This window comes from Brachycentrus maculatus, unplaced genomic scaffold (genome assembly GCF_059751285.1).
Source record: "Brachycentrus maculatus isolate JH-2025_06_01 unplaced genomic scaffold, ASM5975128v1 h1tg000166l, whole genome shotgun sequence".
NCBI lineage: Eukaryota > Metazoa > Arthropoda > Insecta > Trichoptera > Brachycentridae > Brachycentrus > Brachycentrus maculatus.
This window is the reverse complement of record NW_028280919.1, coordinates 1,927,965-1,948,221: the sequence shown is the minus strand read 5'-3', so window position 1 is coordinate 1,948,221 and position 20,257 is coordinate 1,927,965. Positions and strand designations below refer to the sequence as shown.

Here is a 20,257-nt window from a genome sequence, read left to right as displayed (position 1 = left end):
ATGCCTTGTATAGTAAATAACTCGTTTCACGTAATATAAAGCAATTAATGTTTTGTTTTAGAGTATAAATTATACACAAATATCGTAATAAGAGATTACTTATTTATCTTCGTCAAAACAAAAAGAATTTTTATTATTATTATGTTTATCTCTGTTGAATATTTGTATTAAATATAAGTACATATGTATTATGTACGCATAAGTTTAATACTTTAAAAATACATATAAAGTACTCGTATATATCGTTATTGCGCAATATATTTATCTATTTATTTGAACTTATAGACGGTTTATTACTATAAAGCAATATCTTCCAACCAACCAAAACTGATTAGTTTGAACAATGTTTTTTATGCCTTTTTAAACTATTTGGACAGTGGGCATATAGTACTCGCACAAATTTAACAGATACGCAGTCTAATAAAAAATATAGTTCGAAAGTTTAGTTATATGGGCATATGAGGACAGTATGAAAGGTAGGATCAGGTGAGGGGTTGAGGGGGAGAGAGAATCCAAAAAGATATAAATAGAGAAATGTGAAGGATAATTAGTGTGCTAAGGATAAATCAATGCAACATCTCTTTAGGTGCATTTTTAATCTGCAGAGTTAATTCAATGCAGAGTTTGGTAGCTAGAACGAAAAAAGAATGACTGAAGAATGGTGTGTTACGAGGAAAAATAGTTTTTGATAAAATTATAAATAAAACACTTCTTTTTTTACCATTTGAGTATTATATTTTGTTACGACTAGTCTCGGAAGCTAAAGATTCTTCCAAAACTAGTCGTAACAATATAATGTAAAAACAAATGTTTTTTAAAATAATTTGATCATGTCTTACCACAAAGTGAATGCCGAAATAAAAAATAATGTAGTTTTTAACTGATTTTTATTTTTATTTTAACTGTTCTTCTTTCCGAAGGAAATTTAAAAAAAAATATATTAAATTGATATATTTCGCAAAAATTCGTATATTTAGCTAAGATTGCTTTGATACCAAATTATGTATGTTGTTTTTTTTCGGGTTAATATTTCTATTTTGTTCAGTGAAAATTTACATATTTAGAATCGTGTAAAAAGTCCCACTATTTGAAACAGTGACATGGCTAAAATACGTGAGTACTAAGTCCAAGGTATGTGTAAACGTCAATTAAACTTGCAAGCGTGTGAAATCCGAGCGCTTAGTGTCGTGTACACAAAACAGAGTATGTAATCTCTTTGCATAAAGCATTATGATGGTGTTTCATTACCGAGCCAGGAACTGATCCCACTTCATAACAATGAACACTGCTAAATTCCAGATCATTTTAACGCAATATGGTATGCATCGAAAGTCAACAAAACGCCCATGTTGATCAATTTAATTCAATATTGAATGACAAACACAACGAAGTATGTACCTACATATGTAGATGTACAATAGATTACTGACCTATTACATTGTATATACTTATACGTGGAAACAAGGGATGTTGTTGGTAGCCACCCAGTTATTGGCACTACTCACTCATATATCGCTCACTCCTTTCAAGAACGTCATAAATCAAAAATCGTTAATTTTCAGTTGTGCACGTTTTCGGAATGCCCAGAAAATGTTCTATATCCCAGCAAAAGAGGCATATTTTTAACTTGATATTTACCCGCTATAGTGCAGAAAATGTTGTTTTTGAATTTTGAAGAAAAGGTATTGTTTAATTTTTATTTTAAACAAATAAAATATTTTTCAAATGGAGAAAAAACCTTCAGGTTTTACCTAAAAAGATCTGTTGCACAGTAAAAAGTTCAATAAGTGGCTTGATATTTATTTTTAATACATTGTGTTATATTTTTAAACTTTAAAAACGTTCTCCTGAAATATCAAGTTTTTTTATTTGTGACGTTCTTGAAAGGAGTGAGCGATATGGATATAATCCGATATTAGTAAGAATTTTTACTAGCCATTTTTTGCGCCATGAAATGCTAGCTATGATATCGTAGTCATACAGGAGAAAGTGACCAAGTGCATTGTTTTACAAAAATGTGATCATTGACAATCTTACTAGCGTAATATTGCCCTGAAAAAATCCCGAAAGATTTTTAACTTGGAAGTAAAATATATTGACTTGGTAAAAAATACTTACTGCATTGATGTTTATTTTCTTGCGAAACAAAAGTGACTTAAATGGCCCACCTGAACATTTTACGTTTTGGTAGTTAGTCACTTTCTCCTGTACGACTACGATATTAGCAACAATAATTTTAATACACGCTCGACTGCGAAACTGACGTCGCGGGTTCGATTACCACCTATTGCAAAATTAAGTCAATAATGATTTATTTTCAATAGGTCTGGGTGTTTGTGATGTATTTTTCACATTTACCTTAGAAGAACGATACATATTTCATATCAAGTTAAGACACCTTCAAACAATAATTTTGTCTGAATGTTTCTACTAGTTGATATAACACACATATGCTATTTTTTTAACTGAATTTTCCCAATTTTGACGTGCTTTTTCCTGACTGCGTAATATATTAATTTTGTGTACCAATTTTTCAATCTTCCTCCGTAATATAGTGGGATGCGTGCTCGGCTAACCTAATGGAGGTCCCTGTTCGACCGACCTTAATATTTATTTATGAAAAGCAGAACTAACCTTGCCTTCACGTAATTAACGATCAAAATAACACTGCATCGATTAGATGCAGCGTCCTATATACCACTGGATAATGGTTAGTAGAAGAATAATATTTTGATTTGTACTTATCAATGTTAAAATGTCTAGACTATAACTGTCACAAAAAGTATTTATTTCGTGTCTTTTATCAATTCATACATATAGATAAGTGATAAACGGTTTGGTTGCATATCAATATTTACCGAACCAATCTAAGTGGCTATAACTGGGGTCTTTATCCTATGCAACTATGTAGGTAAATACATTTTTCATATTAAAGTGTTTAGTAGGAAAACGTAATATATACCAAAGCAACCTGTTGATGCATATCGGAAATATGGAAATGAGTATCCGGTCTAAAATTATAGGTATTCTACCAAAAACGTACCCGTACACACTGCCAGTAATCACGTTATTCATTACAAAAGTAATCAAAACCTTAATACAGTATATGGCAAACACGTTATATTTGTTTTCGTAGGTTTATACAAATACACTTTATGTAGATAAGATAATCAAATGAATAAGTTTGATGTATTTAGCGCCTATTTGACATTGCTTTAAAAAAAACTTGATTTAGGATCGTTTCACGATTTTCAATTTTTGTCATATAAGTATTAATTTTTTTAATGTTGATTGAATTTTCTAAGCACTTTAAAATGCGGATATTTAAAATTACCTACCTACAAAAAGAAAATTTTCGAGCCCTATCAAATCTGTGACGTAATCATCGTTGCGTTTTTTTATCAAGCCTATACTCGTTTACGAGTACTTTTAGCTCTAACAAACAAAATACATTGTAATAATAATAAATAAAGGATATAATAAGAGGAGATAGAGATGGAAGAAAAAAAACAACAACAATAATTTGTTTTTGCGTTTTGTTTGCGAAACTCGTAAATTCATAAATTACAGACATGCACCCACTTTTATAGGAAGAGCTTTCGCGGTGACAAATCACAGAACGCATGAGAGGCAAGGGGCAACGAATGTGTCTTTAAAAATATCCTTATTTCACAGATATTTGTAAATTAAAACGTGATATTTGTACTTGCGTGTATAAAATCATTAGAATCGTAAAAATACGCTTTAAATATTCAATACATTTAAAACAATATCAATTTATGAAAATTCTCTATTGATAACAATGTTTGTGCATACAGAATGATATGTCGATTACATTGTGAGATTACGATTAAAGATTTACGATTTCACTAGTGTTTTTCTATAAAGATGCACCGCACCGACTAATCGGCTACTTTCCCACTTTGCCGACTAGTCTGTAATCCGCAACAAGTTGTCGATTACTCGGCATAATAGTCGTTAAGTAGGTAGGAGGATTTTCCACGTAAAGCCACAACAACGTTTATAAAAATGCATGCTTTATAAAATAATGACTATCGGCAATGTAGAAAAGTAAAAGAAATATTTAGTATTGATAATTTTCAGAGAACCTAACACTTTTCTGCTCGTTCTCGTAAAAGTTGGTTTCTTTTCTCTTCATAAATAATACTTGCATCAAAAAAGTTATTTTTGAAAATAATCGGCTCAATAAATGACTGACTAATCTGTAGTCGGCGCAACCCTATTTTTTGATAACGGCTGTTTTGACTGATAAGTAGCACATTTTTAAACAGTATTGTTTGGCTTTTTATTCAGTTGTTCACCATCTATATCAATTTAATTATAATGATTTTTTTAAAGACATTTCGACGGACGTTCATGGGCATGTATCGTTTTTTAAAAAAAATATTTTTCCCAGTAAACTCTTAGTCTCATTTTATTATGATGGAGTATCAGCGATGTGGATTTTAGAACTGAAAATCTATTAAGTATTTTTTCACGTAATCATTCCCAAACCGAATACCTATAGATACACGTTATATAACTCCGTACTGGACTTCAACCTCGTCAATGAAATGAGTCCAAAAATAGTCTGGCTGCTAAAGAAGTCCGAATAAAACTACAAATTGCCGACATCGCAGATTTTCAGCTCATGAAACAAAACAATTCTGCTAGTTCTAGATTTTTCTCTGAAATGACGCGGATGCGCGAAGTTCAATAGAAAAAATATCATTTAACATATTGAATTATTATTATTTATGACTCAAGGAGCGCTATATCATGATCGATGACGCAAACATAATTTCTTTTGGTATATTAATACATTTTCCTTGACCTCTTAACTTAAATAATGCTATCTATATCTATTCCTGAGACTTACACTGAAAGCATTATAACTTTAAATATTGTAATATACAGAAATGTAGAACAATTGAAATGGAACATTTACCAGACAACAGACGACGTACCTAACCTAAATTCACTTCCTAGATTATTTTTCGAAAACGACCAAGCTTAGAGTGTATACGAGGAGATAATATTATATTTTGCCTCCAAGGTATGATGGTTTGCATTTTGTTTACATTCCTTTAGCGTAATTCATAATAATTACTAATAGGTAAAGGTATATAATTAGTAATAGGCTAGGTGTATGCCAGGAAGTATATTGTATTTGAAGCGTGACTCACACATTATACTAACTTATAACGCGCATGTTTAAAGTTGTAATAAAAAATAATAGGTTATTTATTGCCAATAATTAACATTTGCGAGGATAAGAAAAACAGTGTTAATTACATCCAACATTATTTTGCACTTTTATCGTTTAAAAGTATATGAAATTTAAATTATTTCAAAATCAATCACTACTAAAAGTAGAGATTCACGTACTATATACTAGTTTGGCCGACTATTAGACTGTTTTTAAAACCGAATGATCGGGCAAGTACTCGGGTTATCCGACTTTTTTTTTAAATCTCAGAGGCTTAACAAAAACGAAAAAAAATGCATTAGAGTCCATCATTGATGTTGAAAAATAAATACAAATAAATCATTTTTGCGTTTTCCTACCTCGCTTTATTTTCATCAACGATATTGTTTGTTCTTGCGAGGCTATAATAAAACGTGTAACTGATAAGCCGACTATTTGGCAACCAGTTGGCAGTCGGCAATGTGTTGGATTAATCGGTCTGGCCGACCAATGTCGGCTAGTCATAGTGCATCCAACACCAGCGACCAGCGGTCTGGGAACCGGTGTGAATTACCCCAAATGGTGTAAAAATATTTTTTTTGAGGTAATAAGAAAAAAATTCTAGTTTGCTATTTCATAAACGTGTTAATATTTTTACAAATTTAAACAATTCCGAAATCGATTAAACGCTGAAGACTAATCAAATTGCTCTTACATCAAAAAGTCCCTATTTTTAAGTAATTTTATCAAACATGAAGCAACATCACTTCTCCAAAATCTGAAAAGGAAACCTGAAAACCTGAATTTTCGTTTGATCCAATTTGAGAATTTTATTTTGTTTGTCTAAAACATACTTACTATTTTCATGTAACTTTTTTTTATTTTTTCGTGTAAATTAATTCAATAAATAAGTTTTTTTTAAATAAACATTAGTAGTTTTCTTTACAAAATGGGGGGAGGGGGTAATATCGACTTCCGCAAAAATATTTTGGGTTAATGGTTTAAAAAGTTCCCCGACCGCTGATCTACACTGATAACCGTTCACTGCTTTAAATCTTGCTTAATTTTAATACAAGTACGTTTAAGCATTTTAAAACTGCAATTCAAGATCGGAATTCAAATTTTCAACGAAAAAGAATATAAACTCAGTTGTTTTTCACTTTAATAATATCATACTAAAGAATATAATGATTGATTGGAAATGTCACTGAAATAAATCGTATCCCTAATCTGAAAGAAATCGTCTAAGTGAGTTTATGCCACTGAAGATAATATTTTCATACAATCTTCTCCATACGAGCTTGCAGTAAAACAGTTTGTCCGTCTTTGTAGTGTAATGGTTAATGCAATTTAGCTACCATACTGGGGGTTCCGGGTTCGAATCCCAAGGGAGTTAAAATAAATACGATTGATCTTACTCAAACATTTATTTAATGATACTCTAGACAGGTACCTGGAGCGCAGGATTGATCACCTTGCCTTCATGTAAGTGACGATCAAGATCACACCGCGTCAATACGATGCAGTGCCCTTTACACCATTAAGTGTGGGTTAGGGTTCGAATAAAGAAAAAAGAAGGGGAAACAAGTTTTCTAATTTGACATTTAAGTAATGCTTTTTTTCAAGATTGATCTTTCATCATAACTAATTTTGTAATAAGCACTTCTTTTGTTTTCATCGGTGCTCTAATTTCACTTCGTACTTATTTATTTTCTTTTCGTCATCAAAATGAATAATATCAAACGTAACAATGTAATACACTTAAGTGCTGTATGGTTACGTTATTACCGGAGATAAATGTATTATTCTTGTCGTTTTTGGTACAAGGACAACACTGCACACTGAGGTGTCGTAGAAATAAACTTTCATCGCTTGAATTTCTCATGTCCAATATCTTCTTCTTCTTCTTTAGTTAGGTCTATGTCCTGTTATCCTCCGGTCTTTCTTAGTTTCTTACTCAGTCCAATATCATTCATACTCGCTATTCCAATAGCTAAAACAAGTATTAACAACATTTTGAGTGTGTCCAAATACTTGTTCACAAAATCTGGATTATCAACATACTGATATAAGAGTTTCTGCTCAATAAAAAGCTTCTTTTCATCTCACCAATAGATGTCTCTAGTGAAGTTCTAGTGATTCAATAACAATGTTTCTGAATTGGTTCATACATATAGAACTTCCAAGAATTTGAGTAGTGTGGTTGTCAATAATGGGTAGAATTGGTGAATGTTACACGTGTGTAAAGTGATCACTTAAACCAGCCTATGACGGTCGTCACCCCCTAATGCCCATACTTCCATATTCTTCTTCATGTTTGATGTCAAAAAATAATATCAAACAAATATTCACGAAATGCACGCTTTTTTATAAATGTATGCAAGATTCTGCCCGAAACATAACATTCGTGTCAATATTTGACGTCTGTTTACAATTGTTTCTTTTATATCACGGAACGTGTAGCGTGCATTCATGATTTTTCTGTACATATAGTAATGACAAAGAAACAGCTACTTATAAAAAAATATACAAAAAGCATCGTTATCGCGTCGTCAACGAAAGGAAGTAGAAATCAATATCCCGGTTGGATGTTGTAAAAATAAACAAGCCGATTAAAACGTCGGCAATTCTGCATACAATGGTAATGAGCAATTAGCTGGTCTTAGTAGGATGTTATGGTGCTCCATACACATTACTATCCGTTACTAAAAAGGGGCTAATGAACCCACATTTGTCATAGATATCGATTTGCATGCCGCTCACTTTTGCGCCGCGGCGTCTACCTCACGATATGCGACGGGTGACACGATACATCATAATTAAAATACATATTCAAGTCAATGTGCAGCGAGAATCTAATGCGAACCAGTCAACTGGCCTAATTATCGAGGCAGTAACTCGAAATAATTTATCGGAGCGAGAAAACTTGGTTTTTCAGTTTCGTTTTTATTTATTTATTTAAACTTCATGTAGAGAAATAAGTACACTAGCGGGCTTATTGCTAAAAAGGAATATCTTCCAACCATCCAAAAACAGACTAGTGATATTGGTCAAGACGTTTGATATCTTATATAGCTGTTTGCAATCAGAGCTTAGATAGTAAATACTTAAGATAAAACATTAAAAAATCATAAATTACAAATTGTTGATAATAAGGAAGACAAAAAAGGGGGTTTAGGGAAGGAGGTAGAGGGAAAAACTAAGGGATGAGGTTTGATAAACAGTTAGAATTTTAAAGATAGATAGATATTAATGTCTCAGACGTTTCTTAAAAGTTATAAGAGAGGTTGCATTTTTTACAAAGAGAGGTAATTCATTCCATAGTCTGGCCGCTTGGGCAGAGAAGGAATTATTGAAAAATTATGTGTTATTGCGAGGAATGGAATGTGTACTTTCTTGGGAAGAACACTTTATGATGATGAGAAAACCTCTATGATAAGACTCTAAGACAGGTAGATAAAGCTGCTGCAATATCGGGGTGCCTGAAAGAAAAAAATCTGGAAGAACAAGCACATCAATATTGAGATCAAAGTAAAAATATACAAGACGTGTGTAAGACCAATTGCCACATATGGAATAGGGACCAAAGCAGACACAGTAAGAACCAAATATCTTTTTAGATCTTCAGAAATCAGGACGTTTAGGTGCATAACCGGAAACAAGTTAATAGTCCGAATAAAGAACACGGAAATTCAAAAAATGTGTAGTACGGCGGATAAAGTCAGATGAGGAAGACAGAGAAGATGATTCTATAATGCCTATATCAATAGAATGCAAAAAAAAATAGTCTGGTCCAAATTGCTCTTAAAGAGAACCCAGGCGTAAGAAGACCACCTGGAAGACCTCCAAAACGATGGCGGGACAGCAAGCCACGTCACAAGAGACGGATAACGGAACAGACAGATCCTCGGATCTATAAACATGCTGAAGAAGAGCTTTTGTACTAAGCATCCATCGGGTCTCGCAAAGACTTCTTCTTACAACATTTTGAGTGTGTCCAAATACTTGTTCACAAAATCTGGATTATCTCCAATTACAGGAGATTATTAAACTATCTCAAATTATAAGCTTTAATAATAAAAATGAAAATGGTATTTTTTGGCGTTTCTCATGTGTGTGATTGTAATTCAGGATTTGGACCTCACATACTAATGTAAGAGTTTCTGCTTAGTAAAAAGCTTCTTCACATCTCACCAATAGATGTCTCTAGTGAAGTTCTAGTGATTCAAGAACAAGGTTTCTAAATTGGTTCATATATATAGAACTTCCAAGAATTTGAGTAGTGTGGTTGTCAATAATGGGTAGAATTGGTGAATGTTACACGTGTGTAAAGTGATCACTTAAACCAGCCTATGACGGTCGTCAGCCCCGTAAATGCCCAGACTTCTTGTTGACAATACTTCTTGTTTTACTTATCTTCAGAATGTTATACAGGTATACCTGTGTTTTGTGTTAGGATGAAACTACCTCCCTATGTCTATACCTAGCTGTGTCTATATAATTTGAATTAAGTCGTGTACACACGCGTTGGGTATCGATTACTCGGAGTGGGCTTTAAAGACCTATACTCGTATATTGCATGTACGGAGTAGAAGCCACAAAACTGCATTTCCGTAGATACTACATTGTCGGTATGTAGATAATACGCTTGTATTATAAGTACCGACGATTTAAGTCTGTAAGTACGCCTTTGAGTACTTACAATAACTTAATTCCAATAAAAAGAGGGTAAAATTTTACATTCGGGAATATAATCTAAATAGGCAAAATTGAAACCCACGACATAAAATTGTTCAATTTTGAAATCCCTTGAATTACAGTCATTGTAACGAAAACATCAAATCATATTTTTTTACACACAAATATTTGTGTTTTTATTATTAACCCAAGTATTTAAATTTCATACTATATCTGTGAGCCTAAGCGGCTCATTATTAGAAATAGGTATCAAACTGTGGTAGAGTGGGTTCGAACCGAAAAACTCTGACTTAAGAGTCCGCGACACTAACCACGGGACCACAACCCGACACATAACTTTTTTATGAAATTTTAACAAACCGTATTTCCGATATATGTATTAACAAAATCATGTTTGCAAGAATCCTATGAACTGGAGTTATATTTTCAGTTTATATTTGATTTATCTGTTTTTTTAAGTCTGGACATGGACGATCGAAATAAAAAACCGAATTAAATATCGTTGCTTAATTCGTTTTTTCGAATCGATTACCTAAAGCTACCCACACCAATAAATGCACTTATTTGGTTGCGTACTGCGTATTTCTAGCTGCTAATATATCTGACAACTTGACAAAAACTTGAGCAGGAAAGAAATATAACACAAACCGAGAAAACGTGACAACACCACCCCTATCGGATAACCGAAAAACTAACAGTTACCCATTAGTCACAACTTTTACCTGATACTATGCAGCGAGCAACACGATACATAGTATGCTATGCACTACGAGTATCACCACTTGGCTGTGGCTAGATAACATCGTAAACGCACGACTGCAAACAACTTCACCACATTCCTGACAGCAGACAGACAGTTAGATCCTCTCTCTGGCGTTCACATAATTCCACAACAAATATAACATTGGTTCTTCACCGTGTTGGAGTCCATGCGCGTTCACCGAACCCTTAATGGATCTTTGTCAGACGGGAGAAATATCTAATTTAACATACTCAACCTATAAAGGATTGTATTACACTCGTTTTGTGTTTAAAACAGCCGATATAATCAATATTTTCATTCATCATTTTCTTTTGGAAAATTCGCCCTCGAAAAAAACCTTATTTTCGTAAGTTGGCAATGAATGACGTCACAGAAACAATGGAGTTATTTTAATATTGGTAACATTGCTAAATTATTGGCGGCTGTATTTGTTGATGTCTATGGTCCGTTTTATCAACAACAACAAAATACTGCAGCTGTCTAAATAATAAATATCAAATTTGATTGACGTACGACGCCATTTGCAAAAATTATAATATCTTCCGATAGGGTGATTTATTTTGCGTCACCTGTATAATAGCATTAAATACAAAAGCTAGTTCCATCTATCAGCAAACGGACTTTTTATATGCATTTCACATACACCTATTATTATCCACTTACTCTGGCATCGTAGACCTTCTTGAGGGCGTCGTACCGGATGGAGCCGAGGAAAATGACGCCCTGCACGCTGCCGCGGCGGTCCGAGGCGACCAGCTCCACGCACACCATCTCGCCGTCCCTGACGAGTATGTCGCAGAACACCTCGTCGAAGTTGTCCACCATGAAGCAGATGTGCGGATACGTCATCTCCTCCCCCTCGCCCTTGGTGTCCATCTTTCTCCGGCTGGGGGACGCGTACACCTGGAGAAGAAGGAATTTAATCAGGAACAGAAACCATAGAACAGCGTGAACAACAGTGAAAACTTGCAATACAAAACTTGCCACACTGAGCGAATACAATCAATCGACATCTCAACATGAAGAAGAATATGGAAGTCTGAGTATTTTCAGGGATATCATAGACTGTCAACTATCATATGCTGGTTAAGTGATCATTTTACACACGTGCAACAGTCACCATGATTGACAACTCAACCGTAGATGGTGCCGAGAATTCACGTGTGAAAGAAGGGAAACAAGCCAATTAGAGCAAACTTTTTCTGTTCAAGGTACACCTACCAAATCAATAATCACAAAAGAAAAAAAGTAAGATTATTTAAAATTGATTTATTATTAAAACTAAGAAAATACAACATACATAGGGCGTTTGTGCACTACATGGAATTTTACCATCCGGCACTTCAGTTAGCGTGATAAAACGATGACTGTCTTGGATTAGCCTGTGCTTTTGTCCATCTTTCTTCGGATCGGTGCTCTTGATCGGTGCGTGAACACGTTGCGCGTAAATTCGATCACGCTGAACTATCGTAGTCGCTTTCATTTTTCAAAACCGGACTGCCAGACGGTATGATTCCGTGTGGTGCACAAGCGGCTATAGGGGTAAAAATATATGAAATATCGCTCACTCCTTTCAAGAACGTCATAAATCGAAATACTTGAATTTTCAGGAGAACGTTTTTAAAGTTTTAAAATATAATCTAATGTATTGAAAACATATAACAAGCCACTTACTAAACTTTTTACTGTGCAACATATCTTATTAGGTAAAACCTGAAGGCTTTTTCTCCGTTTGAAAAATATTTAGTATATTTAACAAAATAATTAAACAATTCCTTTTCTTCAAAATGCAAAAACAACACTTTCTGCCCTGTAGCGGGTAAATATTCAGTTAAAAATATGCCTCTTTTGCTGGGATATAGTACATTTTTTGGGCATTCCGAAAATATGCTCAACTGAAAATTGACGATTTTTGATTTATGACGTTCTTGAAAGGAGTGAGCGATATATCAATTATTCCGCATACTAGGAATCCTGTTGAATGAAAGAAGCAAGGCACAGTCTACTGATAAGTATTACCCGTTAGCTGACAGACTTCCCTTCTGTCTTCTCGACCTCCCAGGCAGAGAAGCTGAGTGCTGTTTGTGCCAACGCATAATCTCGTGCAAATAGTTTAGCCATGGTCCGACGCTATCTAAGGTCACCGGGAATAGTGAGTCATGTGCGATACAGTCACGGAGTCACGTCAGGCTTGAAAATTATGATTTATCCGCGTTCTAAGAAGTCAGAAGGTTTCCTAACCATGTCATGTTTGCAGTTTACGCGCAGAGGTCTATGCTTATATTAAAAGGTAAAGAAAACGTAATGCAAGTGCCTTATTTGGAAATTTGCACAGTACTGGACATCACACTTTTTAAACGGCTTAAACCAGCCTATTACAGGCCCTAAACCCTGTAAATACCCACGCCTTCACATTATTTTTCATCTACGTTGAGATATGATATGAGCCCCTTAAGTACAAACAATTTAAAAAAAAACAGCAAATCTTCAACAAATAATAGGTGATAAATATTTTAAAGCAAAGAAAAGTTTATCTGCGAGATTCCAAAACGATTTTCAAATAGCAAAATGCAAAACCAGACAAGTCCAACAGAACTTCAAATATTTGGGAACCAAATATTTCAATAACCTCCCTACAGAAATATAAAAATAAAAATTAAATCTTTAAAAAAAATGCCTTTTATACATGTACACTTTTATAAACGATTGAAGAAAAAACACACAGAATTAATAATACAAAAGAAAAAAGGCTATTATATCATTCATAAGTATAAACAATAAACAATGAGTGTACCCAAGTCCCTCTTCAATTACAAGAGCTTAGACTCTTTATTGGAGAGGAACAGAGTAACTTGTATTAAGATATGTTAAAAGTTGATTCTTCTTCTCCGTCTTAATCCTCATTGCTGAGGGTTGTGACCCTTGCAGAAGCAATGACTCTTCTCCAGTTATCCCTTGACTGCGCTGCACGTAGCGCTCCAACCACTGAGGTGCCTGCTGCTGCCTTAATTTGATCGGTCCATCGTGTGGGGATCTTCCTCTCCCTCTCTTTCCCTCCAGGCTACCGATCACACCTAGTCGTTCCAGGCTATCCTCGTTGCCAAGCGCAACGTGTCCAAAGAACTGGAGAATCCGTCGGGTACAGATATTGGCCAGAGACAAGCCATCCAAGCGTAATTCATGGCGAATGGATGAACTAGCAAATGAATTAATTTTTTTTTTTTTGTAACTATATTAAATAATTTGAAAAGGAAATCGAGAAAAATAACTCCCAAGTGCAGGCAAACCCAGAATTTGTGAACAAAAATTTGAATATGGTTAGTGATGTACCATATACGCATAGGTTTTAACCACAATGCCGTCGATCACCCTGAAAATAATTGTCTTGTCAAAGACGCTATACGCGATGTTATTATTTGTACAAGGGATGGGGTAGGTTAGGTAGGTGCTTTGTAATTTACATGAATTATCCGAATGCCTACCCGGAGCCAGACGCAGAGCTGTCGGGGCAGACGGCGCCGCCGCCCCGTTACAGCGCCGTCACAGCGTCGGCGTCGCTGTCGCGCGGCAGGCCGGAGATGTCAATAACGTAATAATGTTGTACACACACATCTACAACCATCATAGTATACAGTAAACCCCCCTATAGCGTTGAGATAGGTACCGCGTTATCGGAGGGAACGTTATTTATTTATTATATTTATTTTATTTTTTTAGGAATTATACAGCTTGTACGTAAAATTATTTTTAAAAAATAGTTAGATTGACAATGATAAAAGCCAATTAAATAATTCCACATTTATGTTATCAATACCGAGTGATAAAAAAAAGAGTAGAGAGGGTGGTTATAAGAGGTTCTTCTTCATCTTCTTCTTTTTATAGATCCTCAGGATCTATCTATGCCGCTCTTGGGATGTTGACTGCCAGCTATATCTCCACCTTTTTGGAGGTCTGCCTGGGGATCTACATCCTCCAGGGTTACCTTGAAGGGCGATACCTGGAAGTCTGTCTTCTGGCATTCTATTTACATGCTCATTCTAGTATCGCCTTCGTTGTCGTCCCCACCTCACGATATCTTCCGTCTTACACATGCTCCGGATATCAGTGTTTCTCACGCGGTCTCGCAACGTTTTATTTTTACATTTTTATAAGCGGAAATGAATGAAATGAGTCATTTGAAATTAAAATATAATTTTAAAACATTAGCCGCCTATAACGTTCCCTACGATAACTCGCTACTATCTCAACGTTGTAAGGGGGTTTACTGTATGTACATTATGTACTTCCAGTAAATTGTCGACAGACCTCAGACCAAGTGAATATATAGTATAAAATTATTTTATGTGAAAATATATTGCTCTTTGTTATGTGCGTACTGATTGACTGAAATTATTTTATTTCCCAAGTGTGTGCTCGTATGTATGTATACTTATGTCAAACGAGCCTCAATCTAGTCTATATATAGTCGAGTTTTAGTTTGACTCTACTATCCATTCCCAGGGGGGGGTCAAATAAATATAAGTGATTTTTTCACTCAAATAATATGTTATTTTATTGAATACAATCTGCCCTACTTGATTAACACGTCAACGTATGGAAACGATGCCCTGAGAGTAAATATTGTTGTTCTAAATGCAATAAAAATATTCAATATCACCCTGGACTGGTACCTGAAGCGGAGGGCTAATCAACTTTCCTTCATGCCTTAACGATCAAGATAACACTGCGTTTATATGATGCAGTGACCTATGCACCATCAGGGTGCGGATAAGAGTTTGAAGAAGAACTACTATCCATTTACCTATTAATTTGTTACTATTAATTTACAATGTTTGTATCGACTTTAGACAAGTGTATACATTACCTCAACTGATAAATAATAATAAATATTCATACGAATCTACCTATTTTTCAAACCCTTTTCCGCACCCCAATGGTGCATAGGGCACTGCATCATATAAATGCAGTGTTATCTTGATCGTTAACACATGAAGGAAAGGTGATAAGCCCTCCGCTTCAGGTATATTCTGGTAAGAATCCAGGGTATTATTAAATAATTATTAGAGAAAAAATCACTTATATTTATTTGACCCCCCCCTGAGAATCGAACCCGGGACCTCCAGAATGCTAGCCGAGCGTGCTGACCATTACACTACGGAGGCAGACAAAATCTACCTATAGCATTGAAAAATTAAATATCCATATAAAATCGCGTCAAGTTGAGATTTATACGTACTGGTGACGTAACCAAGTACAACAGATGAATAATGTGCACTCTGACGCAATGTTCCCAATCCGATTCGAAAACGTTTATATTTCGCTACAAATCGTCGGTACTACGTCGTGAATTTGATGATGTCATCCTAGTCTTTTTTTCCCGCCAGTAGATCGTTTATTTTTGCGAAGTTTTTTTTTTGCGAAAACGAAGCAAAATAACTCAACTTAAATATCATTGTAAAAAATAATCTAGAAAAAGTACCCAGTAGGACGTCAGTTCACGTCAATTGTCAAGACTCTCCTACTTATTAACTTGAGAACTATGATCTCTGTACTATACTGTGTTACTGCGGACCCTGTTCTAAGTATTTCGTACCGGGAGCGGAAACTGAAGTAGAAATCTTTTTGCGCTATTTTACTTATCCATAACACGCATACACTTAAGGCTCAGTATTCGTATAAGTCGCCACTTATTTTTTTCTAGATCCAGATAACATTTTATGTAATTGTTTTTTTTTTCTTTAAACACCATTTTTGCATTGAATAAATAAATTTTTCTTCAAAATAATTATATGATATTGAAAAGATTATTGGAAGGTTATAGAAAGAGTTAAAAAAATATTTTTTCTATATATTTTAATAAAAAAACCAACAAAAAAAAACAATATACGAGTACATTATTTTAAAAATCGGGCGCGAACAGGCATGTGACCTCTCCGGTGGAATGATTCTTACACAGCGAATATCCCCTTAATGGTGCGATCGTCACCAAAATAGTAAAATTCTGTTTTCGAAATGCGAATAAAAATGAATACTTTTTATTTATTTCCAAGAATGTAAAGAGAATTTAAACAAATGCTTTCATATGTAGAATATATCAAATACTATATAACTTCTAAGTGATATCGTATTGTAAATCGCGTTTGTGAACCAACGGAGAAAAGAGAAAGTTCATTCACATTAAATCGTCGTGAACTGCTTTATATTTGCAGAAATATGTATAATAACCGCTTTCATAGAGCGTAATTTGACGAAATAAAGCGGTTGTCAGTTGTCATGTTTGAAATTTGAGAAATTTAATTTTGAGAAATTTGAAAACGCGAAAAATACATCGAAAAATGGCATTTAAAGTTAAAAGGTCTCTTTCTAAAACCGTTCCATTTTTCATATTATTTTTTGACAACTCATCAAAGATGAAGAAGAATATGGAAGTCTGGGTATTTACGGGACTGACCATACTTTACACACGTGTAACATTCACCAATCCTACCCATTATTGACAGACACACTACTCAAATTCTTGGAAGTTCTATATGTATGAACTAATTTCTAAAAATGGTTCTTGAATCACTAGAACTTCACTAGAGATATCTATTGGTGAGATGAAAAGAAGCTTTTTTTTGAGCAGAAACTCTTTTATTAGTATGTGAGGTCCGAATCCTGGATTATAATCACATACATAAGAAACGCCAGAAAATATCATGTTCATTTTTATTACTTTAGCTTATAATTTGACCAGTTAATTTATTCACATTTTCTGTGTGTCCAAATACTTGTTCACAAATCTGGATTATCTTCAATTATAGGAGTTATTTTCATATTATTTTTTGACATGAAGAAGAATATGGAAGTCTGGGCATTTACGGGACTGACGATTTTGTCTTTTTTCAAATGGCGAACGCGAAATGGAATTCTTTCGTCCGCATTCTTTTCCGAACATAGAAATTTTTCCGAATATATTCCAGGCGAATAAGGCATATTTTAGGTCAAATCAATAATAGGTCTTAAAAAAAACTCTATATTTTTATATTGGAAATCAAATAAACAGATTTCAAATAACTAAATAATACGTAAAGGAATCATTGTGTTCGAAATTCGAAATAGAAGACAATTTTTCATTGGCCCTCTTATGTCACGTGTAAGTGAAGTAAAAAACTGAATTTGAACAAAATAAAACGTAAAGGACCCATTGCATTCCAAATTCGAAATAGAGAACGATTTTTCATTAGCCCTCTTATGTCACGTGCGAGTCTAGTAACAGGCAGCCCTGCCTTGACTTTAGGAACGAGAAACGAGCTTCGGCATTGTTTATCTCCGCGAGTGCGCGTGCACCCGCTTGACCTTGTTGCGAGATGAAGCTGCTATCCCGCTCGCACGCACCCGGAATTTCGCGAGCCATCGTCTCGCTCCCTCCAACGCACAGACCGGAGTGGTCAGAGCGAAACGGAAAATAAAAATCAGTACGGCTTTTCCCTCTTGGCGCGTTTGTAAAAATACGCACGTTTGAAAAAAGGAACGTCTAGATTATTTTTTTTCGAAACCGTGGTTATCGTGCTTCGAAAAACACAAAACTTTTTTTTTAATATTAAAAAAAAACAACAGAAAACAGTATAATATAAACGCTGTTTTAGCTAAATCATTGTATGACAGAATTAAAAACGAAGATATAAGAAAGGAATGTAAGGCTAAGGCAAAGGATAATTGAAAAGATTAAGAAGGGTTCTTTAAGGTGGTATGGACACTGGAGCGAAGGGATAACGAAAGAATGACTAGGAAAATATATGTGGCGAATGTGAGCGGGAGAACAGAACGAGGACGGCCGAAAAAAACTTGGCACGATCAGATCAGTCAGAACCAAAATTCTGATGTTGTCAAAAGTCTGCGTTATCGGGGGGGGGGGGGGGGATGTATGACTAGATGTATGGATGCGAAGGAAGCGAGGAGTGTATGTCAGTCAGAACAGAAGAGAGTGGTGTTGCATCCTCTCTGCCTATCCCTGCGGTAAAAGGTGTGATGGTAGTAGTAGTTGCTGCAGAGTGTCTTCGATGTTCGTATCCACATTTCTGTTTTAATTAAACAAGTAAACTCGTCAATTACAATCGAGGACACTCCCACTACTCAATAGTCAATATTACCTACCCACTCCATTACTTACTAAGTTCATAATAAAATAATTTATTGTTATTAGCAATTTTTGTAATTATCGAGATAAATCATTATTTATCTTGACATCCCAACATAGATGAAGAAGAATATGGAAGTCTGGGCATTTACGGGGTTTACGGCCATCATAGGCTGGTTTAAGTGATCACTTTACACACGTGTAACATTCCCAAATTTTACCCATGATTGACAACCACACTACTCAAATTCTTGGAAGTTCTAAATATATATACACATATATATATATATATATATATATATATATATATATATATATATATATATATATATATATATATATATATATATATATATATATATATAAATGTAAATATATGTGTGTATATATATATAAATATGATCTAATTTTAAAACATTGTACAAGAATCATTAGAATTTTCACTAGTGACATCTGTTGGTGAGATGAAGTTGGTGGACACACTCAAAATGTTGTTAGTAAATCATTATTGTTGAGCCCACTTTGTAGGTATTGCGTTTCGAGTTACGATACCGAGCACCGCCTTACTACTGTTGGTGTGGGCTAGGGTTTTTGCTCGCGATTGTCCGTTACACGTGTATTTTATTATTTGTGGAATGCGGCTCCTCATGGCTTTGCAATTTTCGAAACCTGATAGTGTATAGTGTATGGGTAGGCGCTTGTGATTATTACATTACTACCTTTACATGCATATGATGTAGTATATCGCGTAGGCAGTTACGTACTTTATTACCAGCCTACACGATGTGCCTAACGCCTAACAGGTTGGCACGATATTCCGTATTTAGTTTGTAGGAATGTATAAGGTCTTCACAATCAACGGATCATTAGTATTAGTTGTTACTTTCGACCCGACCAATATTATTTTGTGTCAGTTTACGTATGATTTTTTTAGTGTGTATGTAGTGTATAATATGTCCAGGGTTTTATCATTATAGTAAAAAAAATCGGTACAAATAGAAAAAAATAACATACAAAATGTGAAAACATTTTGTAAGTACACCTGTTGACCGATTCCAGTAACTCATAAGGATATGGCTCTAATTCAGTTCGTTTTTATTTTATATTTAGACATTTTAACAAAGATAAAGAAGAATATGGAAGTCAGGGCACTTACGGGGCTTACGACCGTCATAGGCTGGTATTACGTTTCGAGTTACGATACCGAGTAAAACCGGCCTATTTCAATCATAAGCGCCGTAAATGCCCAGACTTCCATATGCTTCTTCATCAATGTTGAGATGTCAAAAAAATATAAAAATAACTCCCAATTGGAGATAATCCAGATTTGTGAACAAGTATTTGGACACACTCAAAATCTTGTAACCTTTTTATTCATACACAATTTTTCTAATCACTCGAATATAATTTTAACGTGGATTATTTGGTGGAATCAGAAGATCGATGTTGAATTGTAAATTTATATCTTGTAGTATTTTCTGCATTTGCA

The 20,257-nt window shown here is 34.5% G+C and overlaps 2 protein-coding genes across 4 annotated transcripts in view; one reads left to right on the top strand and one right to left on the bottom strand.

The window, feature by feature from the left end:
- The window catches only part of LOC148308438 (uncharacterized protein KIAA0930 homolog), a 52,794-nt gene that overhangs the window by 17,899 nt on the left and 14,638 nt on the right, over positions 1 to 20,257 (bottom strand). For both annotated transcript variants that reach the window (XM_088261760.1, XM_088261758.1), the window contains exon 4: positions 11,313 to 11,552. In XM_088261760.1, the coding sequence (XP_088117886.1) occupies positions 11,313 to 11,552 (240 nt within the window). The remainder of the gene's footprint in view (positions 1 to 11,312; positions 11,553 to 20,257) is intronic.
- The window catches only part of LOC148308439 (phosphatidylcholine:ceramide cholinephosphotransferase 2-like), a 129,124-nt gene that overhangs the window by 100,871 nt on the left and 7,996 nt on the right, over positions 1 to 20,257 (top strand). The gene's annotated exons all lie outside the window — the stretch shown is intronic.